We start from the raw sequence: 21,934 nt of genomic DNA, 5'->3' as shown, positions 1-21,934 counted from the left end.
TGAGTACCAGCTCCTCTTCCATCAGCTCTCCTACCCAATCTGTGCTGACCCACAGTAATCCGTGGTTCCTTTAAACCTGGGGATGATCCATTACTGCAACTCAGTTTCCAGTGATTGTAATGCTGACCTCTCTAAATAGCACGTTCAAGTGGAGAGTAGGACTTTCCTGCCCTAAGAACATGTTCCTTGAGCCTGACTGTATGTGGCTCAGTGGCATAAGTATTCAAAATTAGTTTTGTTATGGGACTTCACTTATAGTTAGTTGATAGACAAGTACACTTTACAGAATGTCAGAAGAAAGCGCTGCAATCCAGTGACCACACAGGAGCCCTGGTGCACTTGCCTTGGGGCCCGTGAGCCTGGCTCAGCTTTTCCAAGCTAATGGGGAAGCCTGGAGAAGCTGCCCCATAGCTGAGTCAGAGGCACTCCTCCCCTTCAGTGCTTAACGTTCACTCCCATCTTGTTTATCCATAGTTTTCGTTCTATGGGAACCTGTCTCCAAGGAGGTCGCTGTACCGCACCCTCTCTGACGAGAGTGTGTGCAGCAATCGGAGGGGGTCCTCCTTTGGCAGTTCCCGCAGCTCCATACTGGACCAAGCACTGCCCAACGACATCCTGTTCAGCACCACCCCACCCTACCACAGCACGCTGCCCCCCAGGACCCACCCAGCGCCCAGCATGGGCAGCCTGAGAAGTAAGTGCAGTGCTGCCCGCCACAGGCCCGGCTCAGGGCCCCTCAGGTTGTGTCCCCGTGTAGGTGGGGGGTGGTCAGATGCACGTCTTTTGATGTCATATATGCTTTTTGTTTTAAGTAATTTTCAAATGTAAAAGCTCCAGAATGGAAATTTTTTAAAAGCAAAATTACCTGTTCATAAGGGAGTTGAAAACTTAGTGCTGAACTCCTTTATCAGGTCAAATATTGCCTTCTTGTTCCAGTCTCAGCTGCTCTGCCTCTACGGGAGACTCCCGTGCCTGAGGCTGCTCCTGCAGAGGGGAGGCTGGGGTGCAGGTGGGTCTTCTGGCAGGAGGAGTCTCTCCAAACTTTATTATAAAGAGATTGGGATCAGCTCACTGGAGGGGCACCCCTGGGCTCAGTTGCCAGTCATACTCATGCACACACACGGGGTTAGGATAAATGAACTAGTATTTTAGGGATAACTTTGTGAGCACAAATCACTACAGACCCAGGTGTGTGCTTGCCAATTTTAAGTCAGGGGACAAGGGCCAGCAACAAAGCACTCCAGCCAGTGTGGAAGGACCTGCCAGAGGCAGGCACCCTGCTTGCACCGCCTCCTTCCTCCCCCACACCTCCCATCCTGGCCTGGAGTGCCTGTGACAGGATAGCTGAGACCCCAGGTTTCCACCAGGAAATGCAGTCAGGAAGGCTCACTGGCAGATAGCCATCAGTGAGGTCAGGTTCCCACTGGTGGCTACCGTGATCTTAGGCTTGGTGAACAAGCCTAGGCAGAGGGTCCTGGACCCACTTCCTAGCCTCTCCAGATGGCCCAAGGGAGGCCACCAGCAGAGAGGCAGCACCGCGCTCCTCTGTCCTCTGCAGCAACATCTGTGCCCTTGCATCCCAGGAGGTTCCCGGCAGTGACTTCCCTGCCTGTGCCGCTTCCCCCTCAAACCCCAGGAAACGCTCCAGATGTGAAGTGGCACTGGGGCCACCCTGGGACTTTCAGTTGCTCTATTTCCCAAATCAGCCAGAAGAGCAGTGTCTGCCTCTGAGCTAGCCCAAGGCTGGGGGGAGCTGGATTTGGAAAAGTGGACTTTGGTACCCACACACGGCAAAGGTGCCGCCTGTTCAATAAGCTGAAACCAGAGACAACCTGGCCCCTGCCATGGCGTCTGTGCAGCCTAGCCGTGACTCCTGGCTCCTCGGGCTCTGCACTGACCACACCCTGTCAGATCCCGACAGTGAGCATCCAGGGTGGGCCAGGCTCCTCCTCGAGAGCAGGTCTGCATCTCACTGCTCACTGGACACGTAATGTCCAGATACCATTGGTGGTGAGGCAGCATGTCAATGGACGGGGTGTGAAGGCCACTGCTGGCTTGCATTGCAGGCAGGGTTTAGTAATTTCCCCTGATTCAGAAATCATTTCTGTGGTCACCATGATCTCAGGTCTGGGGTGAGAAGAGAAGCCCAGGTGTGAACTCAGGAGCCACTGCTCCAGCTTTTCAGGATGAGCCCCTGCTCTGGGCTGTGATGGGGCTGCCGCTGGCACTAGGCTCTTCCTGCCCAGGAGAGGCACTGGTTCAGGCTCCACAGGGCTCTCCTCCCAGCGCTGCTCTGCACCCCTCACCGTGGGTGCCACCCACATGGCACCTGATGTGGGCGTGCCTTCCGCAGGAGCTTGGCGCGGCTGAGTCCTGTTGTGTGTTTCCTTGTGGCCTCTTGCCCTCCCCTGTGGCCTGAGCCGTGTCTCCCTGACCCAGTCAGAGCTGCTCGGTAGGTGGCATGCTCACTGAGGACCACTCGGGTAGACCATAGGGGGGGCTGCAGACCATAGGGAGGGCTGCACTGCAGACAAGCCAGAGGGGGCAGCTTCCATGCCGCTGATGTCCTTGGCCCGTTCTGCAGGTCTAGTCACCCAGGGTCCCCTCCTTTTGCTCCTGGTCCTCTGTAAGAGTGGAGGAGGCGAGGGCTGCCAGGCTGCCTTGGGCTGTGGAAGGGGCACTGAGATTGTCTCAGACCCTGTGGTCACCAGTGCTGCTCAGTGGTGGCTCCTGCCTGAGTGTTGTGCCAGGGCAGGAAGCAGAAGCCAGGGGCTGGCTGAGTGAGGTTCACCCACCCACTCCTTCTGGACATTAGCCTCTCAAGACCAGCCTCAGAGAAAGGGCCACATGTCCTAGAACCTCAGGGTGCTCAGGAACAGAGATAGCTTTAGTTGCTCAGTCCAAGACACGCCAGGCAGCTGCTCCTCGGAGTATGTGAGGAATGGTGCCTCGCGGCACCCTTCTGAGTTGGCACTGGCCACTGTCCTTCTGTTCCTTGACTTCCTTTGCTCTTTGTCTCTCCACCTGTGTACAGTAGACCCAGGAAGGGTACAGCAGTGTGGTGAGGGGAAGGAGGCACTCGCAGACAGGTTTTGGGTTGGTGTCTGCCTTTGAGAGTGCTGGGGCCTGGAGGGAAGGTGACCTCCTCTCCAGGGCAGAGGATTCCCACCATGGGGCTCACGCAGCGCTGGCCCTGGGACTACTCGCACACCTGAGTGGCATTCTGTCCTGTTGTGTGCCCTTCTTCCTGGGACATGCCCCTCTGGCGGGGAAGAAAGGAGGGACTAGGCCACCATCCAGCCTGCCTGCCTGTGCACCCCTCCGGATGTGGCGCCTGCTCAGCTTCCTGAGACTCTCTACTTAGAAGCCTGCAGCAAGGGTGGCTGCCACCACCTCACTCCGGGGCTTCTCTGCACTTGGCGAAGCACCCTGCTTGGAGCGCAGCCCACGCGTGTTTGACAGCAGAAGGGATGATCTGCCCAGGAGCAAAGATCCCTGGGTCCCTCATCTCTCTGCTTAAACTAGAGCCAGCCTTCACCTCCTGCCCAGCTCCCACTCCAGCCTGGCTGCCGGCCTGCCCCTTGGCCAGGACTGAGCGCTTCCACCTGGAGCATGCGGGAGTCACTCTTCTTTCTGGCATGGGAGGGGCAGGGCACGTGCACAGAGCACCTCTTGCCAGGTTCTCCTCAGATTGGAGGCTGGGAGAAAACTGTGGTGTTGGTGGCACCCCAGCTTGAGAGGGCGTGGCTAGATGGGTCTCCCTACCGTGGGGAGAGGTCTGTGAGGACTGCGCTTGTCAGGAGAATGACAAGGCCAGATGCATAGACCCTGTCTTGGTCCAATTGCCAGCATCTCACAGCTCCCCCAAAGGATGTGGGAACAGGAATTACAGGTGCATTTGGTTAATTATGTCCCTTACTTAACTTAATTGCAGGCTCAGACAGCCAGGTGGTGATTATTGTGAGTGGTCTCATTAGGCAGATGTGTCCATGAGCAGCTGCATACAGCACTCTGGCGGGTTCAGAAAGGCACACTGGAGTGTCCTCAGGTGCATAACAGGTCCTTACCCCCGGTGCAGTACTGACAGAATCCAGACTCTGATGGCAGTTTAAAGGGAAAAAATCCATGTGTGCAATCAGGGCATGTGAGGTCCCACCATGCTGCAGCATCCTATGAAACAGAAAATCATAAAATTAGAACAAAGTGGGTCTCACCACACTTTTTAATAAGCTGATCTGTGAGGCATCTCGATTTTCTGGGGCTCAGCTCAATAGTTTTGTTCTTCAGTAACCCTTTAAACGTCAGGAAGGAGGAGGTTCTGTCCTCAGTCAGCCAGACTCGTGTGCTAAGGAGACGGCTGGGAAGAGGTGGTCCTGTGTCTCCACTCTGAGCCCAAGCGCCTGCCGCCCAGCTTGATCTCCTGGACTGCTTCTTTTGACTGCCATTTCTCTAGCCCTTTGGTTAACATAGCTTGATGCTGACCTTTCCACAGGGAGCAAGATATGTTTAGTGTCCTGCGCCACTTGGGAGGGATGGGTGCCTGTGGTTGTGAGATGACAGCAGTGCCCATGCTGATTGACGCCCTGGTCTTGTTTCTCTTTAGATGAGTTCTGGTTCTCCGACGGGTCCTTGTCGGATAAGTCCAAGTGTGCAGATCCTGGCCTGATGCCCCTCCCAGACACAGCCACAGGGTTGGCATGGTCCCACCTGGTGGATGCTGCGCGGGCATTTGAAGGTAAACATTCCAGCCTTCCGGCCTCACACCTGTCCCAGGAGCTCTTGGCAGCTTGGGTCAGAGCCTGTGCATCGTCCTCTGGGTCAGGTGCTGGGTGTGTCACCCATCCTTGAGAAGGAACTTGAGAGGAAGACTCAGGCTCTGAGGAGCTTCCTCTGAGGAGCTCATGGAATGAGCGCTGGTCATGGGTTCCCAGTGGAGACCTCACTGTGGCCTGGATGGGATGAGCCACTTTGCCTCTTGGCCCTGTCTCCTTATCCGAGAAGCAGCAGTGATCATGTAGGTGCATACCATGTCTTTTCTGGAGGCATGGTGAGGTGAGGTGGAGGACCCTCCAGGGGCCACGGTGCGGGTTTGGCAGGATACGATCCCCCAGGTGTGGACGTGGCATGATCTGCTCACCCTGGTGACAAGCCACCTCATGGGCCTTCCCCCAGTCCTGCTGTCTATTGCTCAGTGCTGCCTGGGGGACACCTGACCCAGCTTGTAGATGGTGGTGGCCACGGAAAAGACGCCTGCTCCTGACATCTCTGGCCTGTGTGTGATGCACAGTGAGTCAGTGGACCAGGATCAGGACTCAGAACTTCTCCTATACTGTCATGATGGCAGCTTCTGCCTCTCGCACCCCTTCTACCACACCTGTGGCCTAGCAGGCCTCGGGGAACAGGCGGGGTCTGTCTCAGGAGGCCATCAGCAGCCTTGCTTTTTGGCCACTCGAGAGGCCTCCTCTGGCCAGCAGCATCCTTGTGTGTAGGGCAGAAGCTGAGACCATTCTTCAGGTCCTGGGGGACAGGGTTTGTCCTAGAGGAGAATGATGCAGCCTGAGCCTGCTCTGCCTGCTCTACTGACAGCACAGAGCAGGCTCTGGAGTCCCCACTCCCCAGAGCCGTGTTCCCGTGAGTAGTCTGAAACATGCCCATGGGCTTTCTCTTTCACTGTCGAGCTCTCCAAGGCAGTTTGAGGGTCTTGTGGGACTCAGGTCCCCCAGGCCCATGGTTTTTTTGTTCTTGTTTTTGTTTTTAATATTTTTTGTAGTTGAACACAATGTCTTTATTTTATTTATTTATATGTGGTGCTGAGAATTGAACCCACGGCCTTGCACATGCTAGGTGAGCACTCTACCACTGAGCCATAGCCCCAGCCTCTCGCCCATATTTTGATGTAAGTGTAGCCAGTGCTTTTGAAAGTAGGCCTTCAGAAATGGAGTGTTTCTGCCTATGGAAGTGAGACCCAGGACCTTTACAGAACCCAAAGTGTCATTCCTCTTTGCGGGCTTCTCCCCACACCTACCTCGTTCATGCCACACATCTCATCTTGTGATATGTTCACTTTTGCCTAAGAGCTAAAGTCGACATTGAACACACAAATTTAAGGTTACAGATTTACCATACTATGCAACAATAGGTCACACACCAAATTCATCTGCCCAAGCATGGCTTCCTGTTTCAGTCAGCTCTTTTGTTGCTGTGATCTGTGGTCAAAAGACCCAATAAGAACAACTTAGAGGAGGAGGTGTTTATTCAGGCTCTTGGTTTCAGTCCACAGTTGGCCGACCCTGTAGCTCTGGGCCTGGGGAGAGGCAGGACATCATGGTGGGTTGTGGTGGAGGAAAGCTGCTCAGGGATGGTGGCCAGGAATCAGAGGGACAGACACAAACCTTGGGGTACGCCCCGTTAATCTAATCACCAGTGCATCAATCTCTGCTGATTAGGTTACAGCTCTCATGGCCTGATCACCTCACCTCTGAATGTCCTCACATGAGCTCCTGGGCGACGCTGTGCGTCCAAGCCACAGCATTCGTCTCAACTGTAGGAGGAGCAGACGTAGGCTGTGTGACCACGGGTGGGTCGCCAGGTATCTGCACACTGCATTCAGGAAGCCCCCTCGACCATCACTGGCCACGAGGTAGCTTAGAAGCACACCAGCAAGAAGCTCTAACAACCTTCAGAGATCTTAAGTATCGAATAATGATCGTGCTGGGAGGAATGAAGGAGTTCATAGAAGCATTTTATGTGTGTGTGAGGATGATGGGAGAGATGCTACCTGTTAAACCTCTGGACTTCAGCCAGAGTCAGGCCTGAAGGAACATTGGAGTGGAAGAAGATGTGGAAATTGGCTAACTAGACGATACTTCAGAAAGATTCCACAAAAACTAAAAACCCCTACAGAAAAGAAAGAAAATGAAATAAATCTAAACCTGGCAAATGAAATTTCAGTGAATATTTTATAAGGAAAGTCAGTGATCAGTTTTTCTTTGAATATTGATAAACCATTAGCAGATTTGACTCAAAAAATAAATAGTACAATTTTGTACTATTTTAGATGTACAAAATTGTAAAGAAGATGAAATTAGCCTGGGAGAGGACACGTGCCACCTCCCCAAGCAGGCTCCTCCAACCCTAGGCCAGGTGGCTGGTATGGCCACGGTAGGGGCCCCTCCATGGTTGGAGTCCTTGCCGTCCCCTCCAGAAGACATACCTGGCCACCCAGATTCCTAATATGGTCAGGACAGGACCCTGCCCTTGCTTAAGAGGTGGGTCACCTGGTCAACTCAGTGTGCAGATGGACAGTCCTAGGAGTTAGCTGGAGAGGCTGAAAGAAACCTGTGTCAAGTCTGTCCGGCACTGCCAGCTTAGAGCACCCCTCAGCTCACAGCACACACACTGCCCACCATAGAGACCTGGGCACTGGGCTCTGCCTGACCCCACAGAGGCTTTCTGTCTCCATCCTGGTGTGGCTCTTGGCCCGCGGCCGGTTCCCTCTGAGCCAAGTAGCAGCATGTTGGCTGCCCCACCCCCAGCACGCGCATCTGTGCTCTGTGCTTCCCAGTACGCGTCCTCTGGTGCCCTTGGAGGGGGGTTTTAGAGGAATTAGGAATGTCGGGCACTACATAGGAATGAATCCAGTTAATGGGGGGGAGGGAGGCATAAGAAATAATTGAAGGCCAGAGTGTGGGGGTCATTGTAAAGGTCATCTGGAAATCCCCACATCCCAAATGCCACTTGAAACTAATAAGTGTACAGTTAATTGTTTTCAGTTTCAGAGAATAATGATGCCCTTGTTTAAAATTTTCTTGAAATTTAAAAGCAGCCTTCTTGCATAATAGGATTCTTTCCTGATTAAATACACACAAAAAAAGAGAACCATTAGACAATTGTCTAATATTGATATAGAAAAACTTAAATGAAATTTCAGTAATATATTGAAAAGATTATGCATTGTTCCTGGCAAGAGCTTAGCTGGTATAATAATAAAAAAAAAAACTTTAATTATAACAAGTTACAGTAGTTGAAGTAATTAAACTGATCATATCACTTTCCAAAAAAAGTATATCTAACAGAATTACAACCTATTTCTAATAAAATTTTGAATAAAAGATTGAAGTTTCTAATAAAAGATTGATAAGATACCTCTAGTCAAGCACAATGGCACACACCTGTAACCTTGGCAACTCAGGATACCGAGAAAGGAGGATCAAAAGTTTGAGGCCATCCTCAGGAACTTAGTGAGACCCTGTCTCAAAATTAAGAGATGAGGATGTGACTCAGTAATAAAGTGACCCTAGGTTAAATTCCCAGTCCAAAAAAGAAAGATATCTCAAAAGCCTTGGAATGTCTACTTTATTCCAAATAACTGCACGATACCCGTGGGGATCTTTCCAAGCAGAGCCCTAAATCCAAAGGAACCAACTTGCCCTTTGAAACCATGTCCTTTAACTTTTACTGGAATCATTGACATTTAGAAATTTTTAGGGATCATAAACATAGACAAAGTAACTTGATATACACCATTTCAAAATGTTGCTAATTTTTTTAGTTACCTATTTCTACATCACAAAACACTCCAAAATGTACAGCTAACCCCAATGATTTCCGTTATTTCCTATGCCACAGGCTAGTCAAGGCTCAGCTGGGTGGCTCTTCTGTTCCACATGGTGTCACCCAGAGTCATTCATGCGGCTGGAGCCTAGCTGGGACCTGCACGTCCCAGGGACTCCACTCCCTTGTAGTGTGGAGCTCCAGGCTGTGGCAGGGACCGCATCCCCCAGCAGGGTGATCGCACTCTTCACAGGAGGCACTAGGAATCTGCAGAGCAGAAGCAGGTGCTCTGTGACTGCCAGACCTGGTGCTGGAGGTCCCAGGATAGCATCTTGCCACATGCTGTGATCAGAGCAAGACTCAAGGCCAGCAGCCCTGGGTGGGCGCAGGCTCCACCTCTCCTGCTAGGGTGGTGTGTTTCCCAAAAGGCTGACTCTCCACAGTGGTTGCTCAGAGTCTCCTACTGAGATGGCCGCAGAATCAGAATATGGAATTCCGTGTTCTTTGGAAAGCAAGCCACCATTAGATTACAGTGAGGTAGTTCCAAGAAGTACTTCAGTAACTAAAATTCTTAACGGAAGTAAGAATGACTGTCCTTTTCAAATTAATTTGCAGATTAGAATGATTTCAGTTCAGCTATCCAAAATTAAGGGGTTTTTTTGTTGTTTTTTTTTAGAGAAAGAGAATTTTAATATTTATTTTTAGTTTTCGGCGGACACAACATCTTTATTTGTATGTGGTGCTGAGGATTGAACCCAGGCCGCACGCATGCCAGGCGAGCGCACTACCACTTGAGCCACATCCCCAACCCCCCAAAAGTAGGTTAAAGTAATTGCATCTACTCAGAAAATAGAGGAACAATGTTCAACCAAAAAAATCTATTATAAATAATAATTAAAACTATTGCAGTGATTCAAAAATAGAATAAGTCCTTTTGAAGAAAAATAGAGCACACACAGAAATCTGAATATATTTCAATAATTAAATGGCAAAGGGAGTTATGTATGCCCTTTGGATTTAGGAACTAGAAAAGTTGATTTTAGAAACAGTTAAAAAAAAAAAAAAACACCATCTGGAGGTAATCTTTAGTTGTTGGATAACAAGAGAACATATAAAAGGTAGCATGATCAAATATAAGTATTTCACAGACCTTGTACACACCTTCAAGAGAAGATCTGAGGCGGGTGTGCTGGGCGCTAGGGTTTGCCTGTACCTGTGACAGGCAAAGCAGGGTGTCTAAATTGCACTTGGGAGCTTGGCAAAAGAACAGCACCTCTGCAGCAGACAGACAGCCCACACACGGAGCACAAGGGCCAGCAGGTGGTCATCAGCCTCGGGCATGGCAGGGCGGGTGAGCACCAGCTCCACCTGTGGCAGGTAGAGAACAACCTGGCAGCTCTGGGAAGCAGAAGGTGCCCTTCAGAGCACCAGGGCTCCTTTCCCACTCAAGCACAGCACCATGCACAGCTCACCCAGAAGACTGCACCCCACTGCTTAGACACTTCATTCCTGAGAAGTGACTATTCAAAAGAGTGAAAAGGTGTTCTGTAGAGAAATACTGTGTGGCATCATTAAAACTTAATAAGTGAACACACTACCTAATTCCACCCCAAAAGCCACATGTCAGAGAAAGTAGAGCCATCCCCTGGGTCCAGAGGAGGAGGTGATTGGGTGCTGAGCGTACATGCTGTCAGCCCAGCTGCAGTCCTCCCAGGCCACAGTGGGAAGCTGAAAACCTGGCTGGCCACGGTTCAGGCTTTGTTTTCATATGTGCAGTTCCTTTCTTGAGTGGGACGAGCTGCCCTTTGCTCTTCAGAACTCCCAAGTAAGATGCACTGACCTCGTGCAGCAAGGCCCTTCAGCCCTGGCAGCACAGCGCTCAGCCGCCCGGGTGTGGACGAGAGCGTGTGTGTGGACGCCCTGGCTCGCTCCTCTAACAGGTGTTAACTTTCCCATGATGTGGAAGCACTGCGCGTTCCACGGAAGCTGGGATTGGGATTTTGATGCAGAAGGAGCCTCTGACACTAGGCAGTGCAGCAAGTCGTAGCTCCCTCAGCCCTGGGACCCTGAGTGGGGCCATCAGGGCTGTGTGCTGTGTTGCTGAGCCACATGGGGGACTTACCGTGTTACATACATTTTCAGCTTAGAGTATGCTTAACTTGGGACAGGCTTATGGGATGTCACCCCATCCCAAGCATGGGGTGCTCTGCCGTAGTCTCCACCCCCTCAGGTTTGGAGACAGGGACAGATCCACTGGGAAAGCTGGCTGTGGCTCAACCATTGTGGGGGGGGGGGGGGGGGCGAGAGTAGAGTCTCTCTAGAAGCCCTGAGCAGCTCCCACATATCAAGTGTAGTTTGGAGCATTTGTGGCATAGATGTGACCAGAAGCAGCCTTGAAAGGAGAAATAGCAAGCGGGTGGTCAGAGTCGGGATTCCACACCCCCAGCCGAGGAGACCTGTGATCCGCCGCTCCACATTTTCCATGGCTGGCAACCGCCACCATGTCCCCAAAGCCATCGGGGCAGTTCAGGCACTGCAGCAGGAGTAAGATGACCGCATAAACATCCTCTCCAAAACAGCTTTCTGTGCTGTAGCTTATGCCCTGTGGGCCCTCGGTTTCTTAGATCCCATGGTAACCATAAACTTTCGTAATGAGAACTTTTTCAATTCTAAAGTTTCAGCTTAAAGCTGATGACGTCAATTTAGTGATGTGTGATGTGCACGTGTGTGTACACCAGCATAAGGGAACGGTGGGTGACAGGCTGGGTGCTCCTCACAGTAACATGATTAGAGGAAAGAAAAAAAGAAAAGTGACTGCACAAGAAGAAAACTGCAAGGTGAATGTCAATATAGAGGAAATCAAAGTCTAAGTCTCCAGCGTAAGTTAGAATTTGCTTCAGTTGCTGCATCTCGAGTCAAGAGAGAGGCCAGGGCTGTCCTTAACTTGCTTCTCAGCGAAGATTCCAGCCATTATGGTTTTTGCGTTCTCCAGTCAGTGGCCATAGTCTGACCCAGAGCACTTCGTGCCGAAAGCCCAGTGCAGACCCATGCTGCTTCCTGGCGGTCGGTTAAGTCTGCTTCCTGCAGCCTGACGAGCACAGACCTCAACCAGAGCCTCTGGTTCTTCGAAGGAGCTGCAAGGCCCCAGATTGTCTCTGGCTTGTGGTTTCAGCAGAGGTGTGCTGGAACGGCGCTGCTTGTGGAGATGAGCTGTCTTGATCTAGCCTCTGGCTTCTAGCAAGTTACACCGCTGTCAGACAAACAACTTAAAAGGAGAAAAGGTTTATCTTGACTTGTGGTTTGAGAGGCTCCAGGACTTGGTCATCTGGACCCATGGCTTTGGGGGCTGTAGTGAGGCAGGACATCGTGGCAGGAGCATGTGGTGGAACAAAGCTGCTCCCCTCTTGGCAGCCTGGAAACAGAGACAGGGCCAGTGCCCCGTGTTCCTCTGCAGAGCTCACCCCCATGACCTACTTCTCCAGCAGGCCACCAGCTGCCAGGGAAGCACCAGCTGGGGACATCCAGGTCCTGGTGGCCACACCCCCATGTGCACTGTGGTCCTGATCCATCCCTGCAGCCAGGACCTGGCCACACAACCCAGCCCGCAAGCCTGAGGCCCTCAGAGCTGCAGAAAGCCAGGTGGGCTCTGGGAGTCGCTCGGCCAGCTGTCTGACGGCAGCCCGAAGTTGACACAGGTAGCTGTTGACTCTGCCTCCTCTTTTAGTGTTAATGTGTTAAACATTTTTAAAATGTAGGAGCAAGGTTTAAATTAAATAAAGGGGTGGATTGTCTCATGTGAGCCACGCTGATGTCCCCCTGGCCCCACCTGCCCAGACAGGAGCCGGGGAGAGGGAGGCTGCACGTGCCGTGTGCTCATGCAGCCCTGGCTCCCGGGCCTTCGTGGTTTCCTTTGGGCTGTGTGGTTGTAGGTCAGCAGTCACTTGATTGAGTGTTTATCACCATAGAAGCTTCCCCTGGACACCCTCGGGAAGATGGGCCACGTTACACAGGAGCTTCAGCGCAGGCCTGGTTGTGGCAACACGGCCCTGGTGGCCTGCCTCCTGAGCAGCAGGACATTGTTTCTCCCGGGGAACATCTGGGTGGCTGCCAGGAGCCAGACTTGTCTTGGGGATGTCTTATCAGTTAAGGTTGGCACAGCTGAAGCCTTTTCACCCAGGTATGTAGACGTGGGGCTTAGAACACGTGTGTTAGGTGGGATATGAGCCTGACCAGACGCCCCCTCGGTTGCGCACAGTGAGGACGGCGTCAGCAGATGCCCCTTGGTTTCGCACAGTGAGGATGGTGTCAGCAGGTGCCCCTTGGTTGCGCACAGTGAGGACGGCGCCAGCAGAGCTCTTTGAGAAAGTGAGGAGATTAATTCTGTGACATTCTTGGCATTGCTCTTGTCAGCAGTGAAATTCCCCAAAGAGCATGACAGCTCTGGTCATTGAGTGGGACGCACTCTCCCTGGGGACCTTTAAGACAGGGCTGTGTGGCACACCACAGCAGGCAGGACCTCCCCAGCCAGGCTGCCCTGGCTCTGCCCCCACCTCTGCCGGGCACCTGGAGCCCTGAGTGAATCTGGGCAACACCCACGTTAGCTGTTGGGGTTGTCACAAACCCATCCTCTGCAGAAGTCCCAGTGTGCTGTGCTGAATGAGTGACAGAGTTGTCGTCTTGGAACTGTAGTGTTGCAGTGTTTGTTTTTCAGAAGATGAGTCCTGTGGGACTTTCAAGAAGGTTCACCGAAGGACATCTGGATGGCTATGGCAGATGTTAGAAAGGGGCCCCTGACAGAACCCCACGGTGGTCATGAGCGGGCTCAACAGACTCTGGGACGCCAGGCCTGGGGCCACCCACCGCCAGCACTGCGCCTGCAACCCTGGCTTTCCTCCTGGGCTCCTGGCAGCCTCCACGTGGCCTTCCTTTTTAATTAACTGGAAGTGTGTGACCCTCCATAAGCCAGACAGGCAGGTAGCCTCATTAGGAGGCTTACTGAACAGCCAGGGAGACAGTGGGGTGAATTAAGAACAGGGTGCACCTAAGTGCAGTTTCTCCCCCATTAATCAGCCACACAAAAGAGCTGCCACAGCACCGACACTCAAGCTGTGCCTCTCAGAAACTAGGAGTGAGGGCTAGGGGAGGGAAGTGGTCCTGGGTGGATTGCGGCCCACATCCACCTTGTGCAGAGAAGGACTTTCCTGCGCGTCTTTCAGCGTCTCTGGCCAGCATGGCCTGTGCTGAGAAACAACACCCGTTCAGCTCAGCCCTGGGCTCTGGAGCTGCAGGTGCCGTGCCCCGACCTTCCTGCCCGACTTCCAGGGGGTGGGTTTGCCAGTCTCTCCCCTTCCCAGTGTGTGGAGTGAGTCACTGGTGCTTGTGCTTGGGTCCGCGTGCGTGGCGCGCCAGGTGTCTCTGTTGTCCACTGCGGCCCTGCCTCTGGCCATCACGTGGTCTCAGCTGTCTGGCACTCAGCTCCTTCCGGTTTCTGTCTTGAGCAACCACACTGTGCTCTGTACTGCATACCACCTGTCACTTGAGCCTGGGAGGCCCGAAAGCCTCGGGTACGAGGGCGTCCTGCTCATGGGAGAACTCTGGATCTTATTTCAGGTCTTGACTCAGATGAGGAACTGGGGCTGCTCTGTCACCACGCATCCTTTCTAGGTGACTGTCTGCAGCTGGCTGCTGCCTCCTGGTGCTCTGTAGCCTGCTCTGTGTCTGTGTGTCTGCATGTCTGCATGGCTCCTCGCACTCTGGGCTGGGGGTGCTGGGGGCGCCTTACCGGGTGGTCCAGGAATGTTCTGTGGGTCTGGGGGAGCTTGCCGGCAGGCCCGTCTCCCTGGCCCTTATCATCCAGCTTGTTCTTCTGCACGGAGCCAGCAGCTTGGCATTTCTTAGGGTGTGGAGAGAAGAGAGCAGATTGGCTCTAGCAATCCAGGATCTGTCACTTGTCCCTGCCATGCAGCCCCGTGGGACAGCCATCTTCATGCTTTCGTTGTCAGCTTGCCTGAGTTTCTGTTTCTTTGTTTTATTTCAAACAGGGAAATAACTGATTTGGAGGGGGAAACAGATTTCATTTTGTACTAAATTCATCTCTACAAAAAAATGTGCCCTGGAGCTGATACTGACTCTTCTGTTGTTCTTCTCCCCTGCCCCAGACCAGAGAGTGGCGTCCTTCTGCACCCTGACGGATCTGCAGCACAGACAGGACTTGGAAGGGGCCCAGGAGCTGTCCTTGTGCGTAGATCCAGGCAGCAGCAAAGAGTTCATGGACTCAGCTGGGTATGTGGACCCCCATCCCACTGGGCCTCCTCGGGAATCCAGGGGAGGGACAGAGGGGACTGGCAGGGCTTCCTGACTTCCTGGATGAAGGTGCTCGGCTACGTGGCTGCTCATCTGTGCAGGCAGGTCCCATCTGCCAAGGCTGATAATACAGGGGCATGCCTCACTGGCAGAAAGGGACAGGAGGGGCCTTAGGGTCAACCTCTGCTGCTTAGTCATCATGACAGTGCCAGGCAGTGACACCAAGCAGCTTTCAGGCTGCCAGGCCATGCATGCTGTATTCCCACCAAAGGCAAGATTCCTCCAGAACCTGCCCCAGACCCAGCCTCAGACCCCATTGCCGCCCTGCATTCATGAGTACATAGTCCGGGAAGTGGAAGTGCTCCCCTCTGTGTGAACTGAGCCGTCCTTCACTCACAAATTCCTTTGAGGTTCATGATACGTTCATAACAGGCAGGCTGGACAGTGGAGTCCACCTGCAGTTCCCAGGGCTGCACGCTGGCCTCTGTCCACACACTCCACCCTTTGCTTTCTTCCTGACCTCTGTGCCTAAGCATGGAGTGAGTCTTGAGCAGTGAGGGGACTCCCTCCAGTAGGACGTGACATCACTCCTCCCCTTGCCAGGCTCCCAACGCAGGAGTAACGCCCAGTGCCAGGTTTACCAGGGGTGTCCTCCCTCACATCCCCTGAGTCTTTCTAATTAGACCTGTTTGCTAGGGAGCGCTCTCCATCCACCTTGACCGGGAAAGTCAATCAGCTGGAATTAATTCTGCGACAACTGCAGACCGATCTTCGGAAGGTAAAGAGACAAGGACCCTGGGCATGCAGGAGGTGTGCTCAAACCAGGGACCAGAGTCCATGTTGAGGAGGAGACACTGTCACTGTGGGGCGCGTAGCTGTTGATGGACAGTGAGGCAAAGGGAACCTCGACAGAGGTTGAGTACTGGCCTTACTGACAGAGCGCAAGTTTGCGGGGTCCCGAGGACAGTGGGAAGGTGGCTGCTGAGGGGCAGTGGGGTGATCTGAGCTGAGGTGGGGTCTGGCTGAGGAGAGCAGGATCCCAGGAAAACTGCGTCAGCCTTGGGGAAAGTCACTTCAGCTGCCTCTTAAGACCAGAACTTCCAGCACAGAGGAGAGCCTGGAAGGAATAGGGGGACCTGAGGATGGGGCCAGAGGCACCAAGAGCAGGAACAGCCCCTGGCCAGCCACGCCCCACTTGGCCATGCCCACACAGCACCGCAGGGCCGCTGGTGGACCCGTGGTCTAGTCAGATCCCTCTGGCAGCCGCTGCCAAGCTCCAATGGGGCAAAGGTCTCCCAGCCCCATAGAGCTGGGGCTGGGGCTTTACGCTTCTTGTCACTGTGTGTTGCAAACTCCTGGTGGGACTGCTCTGAACTTTTTAATCATTCTTACATAGTTTTGAGTGGCACATTTTTAAAGATCAGTGTGGAAATATAATGTAGCCAGAAAGCATGTAAGGGAATGAAAGGCCCTCTGGTCACTGAGCACACCAGGGGCACATGGCTTCTGTCCTTTGTAGCGGGAGGCTGCTTGGGAAGCTCAGGCACATCAGGTTTCCCTCCCAGCTGCCTGCTGTGATCTCCCTCTGGGTAGAAGATGGCGGGCACCCTGGTCATGAAGGAGCAGGAGCGTGGTGGGGTAAGCGGAGAGGCTCACCTGTCCCTTTGTCATTAGCAGGTCCCCTCCCTGAAGGAAGCGCGCCCCCTCCCAGAGGTCAGGAAAAGTGAGAGCAGGGACTCCCAGGCCCCCAGGGAGCAAGGGCCAGCCCCTGACATTGGTGTGTTCCTGCAGGAGAAGCAGGACAAGGCCGTGCTGCAGGCCGAGGTGCAGCACCTGCGGGAGGACAACCTGCGGCTGCAGGAGGAGTCCCAGACGGCCGCTGCCCAGCTGCGCAGGTTCACCGAGTGGTTCTTCAGCACTGTGGACAAGAAGTCCTAGCCAGCGCCTCGCCGGGCCACGGGGCCTGCTGCTGCCCCCCCAGCCGCAGCAGGGTCCTGAGTGTGCTGTCACCAAGCATAGCGTTTGCTGTTCCATCCCGTGCAGTGCCATTCACCCCAGCAGCATGGGGCCTGGCTCCTCCAGGCAGCCACAGAGGAAGCAGTGAAGTGCAGATGAGTGTAACTCACAGGGCGGGGACGTGAGCCTCGTCCACTGAGACCCTCCTCGGGCTCTGAAGTGGGGCCTGGCTGGGCTCACCTGGCTCACCTTGGAGGCAGAGGCGGGCTCCATTTCTAGTGCCAGCCGCTGAGGCGATGCCGAGCAGGGCCCTCTTTGGGTGTTAGTGTTGTAAAGTAGACACGGAGACGAACAGTCAGATGTACACTTTAATGGTAAAGGTGCTCTATTTTTTTGGATGTACAGTAGCTTTATTTCCACAGCCACATTATCATAGCAATAAAGAGGGAGGCTTAGTCAGTAGTTGGAAAGCTTCATGGGGAAGCACTGGCCTAACACTAGTTCGAATGCAGTTACTGTAGAGACTTATTTATTTGCAGGAACAAATGGTGCCTGAATATTAACAGTGTTCTGATTTTTTTTAAAAAGATACTATGCCTTGTAAATGGCTCGCCGAGTGGTCTGTAGTCGCTCGACTCTTAGCTCACTGTGTATAGTTGCTTTGCTGGAACGAGAGATCCACTCACACTGGAGCTGCCTGTGTGCTGGGAGCCAGGGGCTCCCGTGGGCAGTGCCACATCTGTGTATCTTTGTACAGAAGCTTTGATGATGTGTCTTGTATTTAACACCCTTATTTAAGCTTATTTAACCTTGAATTGTTAATTTTATAAGATGTAGTCTTACCTGCACTATGAGGAGGAGGGAGGCAGCAGACAGCTCGGGGAGGACGGGGCACGCCCAGGGCAGAGAGGCCACTGGGGGGGACCACGGCTGGAGGCTGCGAGGAGCAAGTTGTTGGTATTGCTTTACCATTTTTAATTGTTATATTTGAGATGAATATACATTTTGCTTTTTTAATAAATGTTCAAAAGAAGTCCACGTAAGCAACAGCCTTGCCGGGTGGATGTAGACCTTTTATGATCTGTCAACAGTCTGTGGATTTATTTTGGGTCATTTAAGATCTTATTGTATACTGAATACCGTTTAGCTGCCTTGTTAGAGAATCCCAGGCTGATTTAAAGTAAAGAGTAACTAGTATTTATTAGTACCTGCTCTGTGCCAGACCCTCATCTGTGCTTCTTGTCTCATTATTGAATCCCTACGGTGTCCTTGGTAGGTAAGGCATGGCGTCCCGTTTTACAGCCGGGTTAACTGGGGCTGGGCTCACATAATGTACCCGGGTTGTCTTCTTTATTATCATCTCATTCACATAACGTGTTGTTCTTATAGCACATACAATAAAACTAGTCCAGAGTCATCAGGAAGAGGATTTCACTGGATTTCAGTCCGGCTAGGGCCAAAGACATGGACAGGCACCTGGTGGGAAGTGGGCACTGCAAGGGACACAGCCCTTGGCCTTCTAGAGATGAGACCACAGGCAGAGCTGAGCGGGTGCCAAGTGGTTTTTAGGCTGCCTATGAGGGGCACACTAAGCAGTGTCCTTAGTGCCCCCACAGCTGTAGCACAGCTTCACACCACCTCCAGGTGCTCCCAGGGAACAGGACACCGCAGGCCAGGCCAGTCTCCTTGTCCTCCCTCCCTCTCTTCCTTCTTACCGTGTTCTGGGCACTGTGCCAGGAGCTGAAGACCCCACAGGGCTCTAGATCACTGTCCCCACAGGAGTCCAGTCTAACCTGGGGTGCGGTGCTCAGACAGGTGGACACTAGAAGGCACTGCAGGCTCCAGGCCCTGGCCAGCCCTCTGCTCTACACAGCAGCCCCCAGAGCAGGACCCTGGCCTCGCCCTTCTTAGAGGGAAAGAAGCAGGACATCGATGGGGGCCCCAAGGCAGGACCATGGAGCAGGAAAAGGGGACGCAGGGTTCCATGGCCCTGAGTCCCAGCATATTCAGGGCCCACCGGTGTCCATGCTACCTGCAGGACAGGTGGTGGGTGGATGCGTGGGTCAGCCTAGCCATGCCACTAAGGCATCATGGGCCTGCTGCAGTTTTATCTTGTCCTAAGTCAAAGCCACTGACGCAGGAGCATGGCGTGCTGTGGACTCTAAGTGCACTATTCTGACTTCTGAAGGAGAAATTGTCGCAGTCTGGCTGGGCACAAATCACGAGCCACTCAAGCAGGAACAAACTTTATTTCCGAACTCCCACAGCACTCCACACACACTCCCCGGGAACTCTCCCGAACACCACCCACACGGCTCCTCCACACACCAACACACCATCCGGAACTCCCTCTCCCGGAACTTCCCCAACCAACGGGAACTCCCCAGGCAATCCTCCTGAGAACTCCAAAGTAGCGGGCGCCTGAGGTGGACAGTAAAGGTCTAATATACAATTGAATCAATCCAGCATCATCTTAATGGCTCGCCTCTCAACCATTACTTCTGGCAAAATGCCAGGGGCCATTCCGACTCGGCTGAGGCTCTCAGCAAGAAAGGGTCATGTGAGTCCTCAAGCTTTTTCCGTACAAGGCATACTGTCTCTGTAGCATATTGAAGTTGTGTTCACTCCCCTTTAAAGATGATGAGTCCATTCTCGGCTTGGTAAGGCTGTGTCATAGCTCACTGTGCCAAACCCAGGTTCAGGGCAGCCAAGGAGGAGAGAGACGCAGTGAAGCGGGGTTTTCAGAGGGAGCCGCAGAGCTGCTGGTGGGTTGGAGACAGGAGAGGTTTGACCTGGGGATGAGCCCTGAACTCCATTGAAATCAACAAACTGGTTGTTCCATGAGTGTTTCTTGGCTTTGGTGAAAGTCTAGCAGACCATGCGCTTCTAGCAAGGGCGGAACAGCTCTTCAGCAGCACTGGTCAGGCATGGGTGTGTCTGCTGCAGGGAGCAGCCAGTCAGGAGGATGCAGACACAGTGATGGAACCCCACTGAGGTGGCCCACCCTCTGCCAGCTCACTGTGGACAAAGCCAGCGACATTTTTTGGAAAAACAGTCCTCTGCACTAGCAAAAGAACAGTCCCCTCTCAAGTCCGAGACCTGCACAAGTCATGCTGAACACATGGCCAAAGTGATTTTGGTCTGTTAAACCTCTTCAAAGGGACATTTCCAGTTGGCATCAGGCCAGAGAAAAACCTCCACACACTCCTAGGGTAGCAGCATGGCATCGAGGCGCACACCACTGGCCACAACAGGCAGATCCAGGCGGAGTCTCTGCTACCACTGTGTGTAAAGCCCCTGCATGACTGCCCACGCTGACTTGCTATAACTTGATTGGTACAATCTAAATGTCGGAATGTATCCACTAGGAATTATTTTGGAATAAGCAGGTGTTTTCTCTCTGCTTGGAGAACCCTGTTGTATATCAAGACCATTCTGATGTGTGACAGTTGAAGTTAATTGGCATGTCCAGGGTCTATCCCTGCTGTTCTCTGCAGCAGGGGGGCATATTAAAGCTGCAGCCACGGTGGAGCAGGGCGGAGCAGCCCGCCTCGCCTGCTCCTCGTGTTTGGAAGTGCCAGTGGTCATGGTCCTCCTGATCAGGAAGACACAGGGTCGGCTGCATGTTGTTAGCCAGCAGAGTTACTCAGGCCCATGAAACCTGAGCCACAGCCTCGTGTCTGCAGAGCCAGAAAGCTTGAACCGGGAGTTTACAGACACAGCAGAGTGCTTGATGGGAAAGTCGCTGCTCCTGGCGTGAAACATCAGCCCAAGAAAGCCTAGGAGCCCTCTGGCAATTCAGATGGCGCAGATGGCTTCCTGGTTGGGGAAGCTGTGAAGATGGAGGGCGACTTGTGCCTGGAAAGGAGCCACGGTCTAGCAGAGTCTGCTGCTCTGCCATGGCCAAAACCACGCTGCCGAGCCATAGAGGGCGGGCTCCGGAAGGGATGAAGGCCCACACAGGCAAGCCCTGGATCCCCAATTTGGCATGGACTGGAAGAGCCAGTGAAACTCTCACAGTCCTGGGCTCATAGGAAACCAGCCCGGTTCCTCGGCACCTGGATTTTGTGCTTAGAAATTTAAAACCACCATTGCAGTTCTAGTTTCAGCAGGTGCGCGTGCCCCCGGCTCCAAGAACAGAGCCTGGATGCAGGTGAGTGGGTTCCGATCAGCATCTGGTAGAGGTGAGGGGGGTGAGCTGTCTATTGATTAGGACCCACAAGGTAGAACCCAGGCAGTGTGGCCTGAGAACTCCAAACTATCCCAGAGGCTGAGCCGCTGACCCTCAGCAACAGAAACTGAAGCACAAAGTCCCCCTGTGTTTTATGAAGGCCTGGTGAGCGTTACCACTTCAGGGTCGCATTCGTGCATTCTGACTAACAAGATCTGGGGACTTTTCAGTTGTTTTTAAAACAATAAGGATTCTGCAAGCCCTCTTGTTCATCTTAGCTTGCCAGCCCCTATGTTCCTCACTGACCTCATACTGCCGGTCTTTATCCAGGGTCACATCTGCAGACTCTGCTTCCGTGCCTGATGCTCGGGACCTGAGATGTGCTCAGTAGGCTGTTTTTCACAAAAGCAAATGAATAACCATGAGGCCCCTTGACATGTGAATTCCTTTTGGCTGCTAAACTGTCACCAAATTATTAAAAAAACCCAATTAAGGGTCAGACTTCCATTGTTATGGCCCTCGATACCCATTGATCCAGCTGGAGGCATTGGTGGTAGAGGTTTGGGTGCCACTCTCCCAGTCCCACTGTGAACCTGCAGAACTCACAAGGAGGCCTGTGTGTGCCAGGGACTCGGAGTGAGGTGTGTTAGGGAGAGAAGGGGACCAGCCAGTGCTGCTGCTAACGCACAGGTGCAAATGGAGGCTTCATGCAGAATCTCTGCTACCACCGTGTGTAAAATAAATTGGGCCTGGGTATCTGGCCTAGCCCCCTTCCTATGCCCATCATCATTGATGGAAAACCGAGCAGATCTGACCCCACTAAGTTGGGATGATTAAACACAGTAGTGGCATGCCCTCTGGAGCACCTTGTGGGGCCCCATCTGGGCTTCACAGGCAGCAGCTATGTCCGCAAACCTCTCCTCTGAATGCAGAACCCCAGGCATGGGCACT

At 53.1% G+C, this 21,934-nt stretch overlaps 1 protein-coding gene across 4 annotated transcripts in view; it reads left to right on the top strand.

The window, feature by feature from the left end:
- Sipa1l2 (signal induced proliferation associated 1 like 2) overlaps nt 1-17,845 on the top strand; it is a 134,393-nt gene extending 116,548 nt beyond the window's left edge. For 2 of the 4 annotated variants that reach the window (XM_071619827.1, XM_071619825.1), the window contains 6 exons: nt 475-694; nt 4,604-4,735; nt 14,164-14,217; nt 14,712-14,835; nt 15,553-15,634; nt 16,648-17,845. In XM_071619827.1, the coding sequence (XP_071475928.1) occupies nt 475-694; nt 4,604-4,735; nt 14,164-14,217; nt 14,712-14,835; nt 15,553-15,634; nt 16,648-16,794 (759 nt within the window). In that variant the 3' untranslated portion in view covers nt 16,795-17,845. Of the gene's footprint in view, nt 1-474; nt 695-4,603; nt 4,736-12,035; nt 13,073-14,163; nt 14,218-14,711; nt 14,836-15,552; nt 15,635-16,647 lie in introns of those variants that run through there. The other 2 variants (XM_027948033.2, XM_071619826.1) reach the window with 2 other exon arrangements.
- Nucleotides 17,846-21,934: the final 4,089 nt, after the last annotated feature.

This window comes from Marmota flaviventris, chromosome 12, assembly GCF_047511675.1.
Source record: "Marmota flaviventris isolate mMarFla1 chromosome 12, mMarFla1.hap1, whole genome shotgun sequence".
In the NCBI taxonomy this organism is placed as follows: domain Eukaryota; kingdom Metazoa; phylum Chordata; class Mammalia; order Rodentia; family Sciuridae; genus Marmota; species Marmota flaviventris.
Note: the sequence above shows the minus strand (reverse complement) of the source record. Positions and strands in the feature narration are given on the sequence as shown.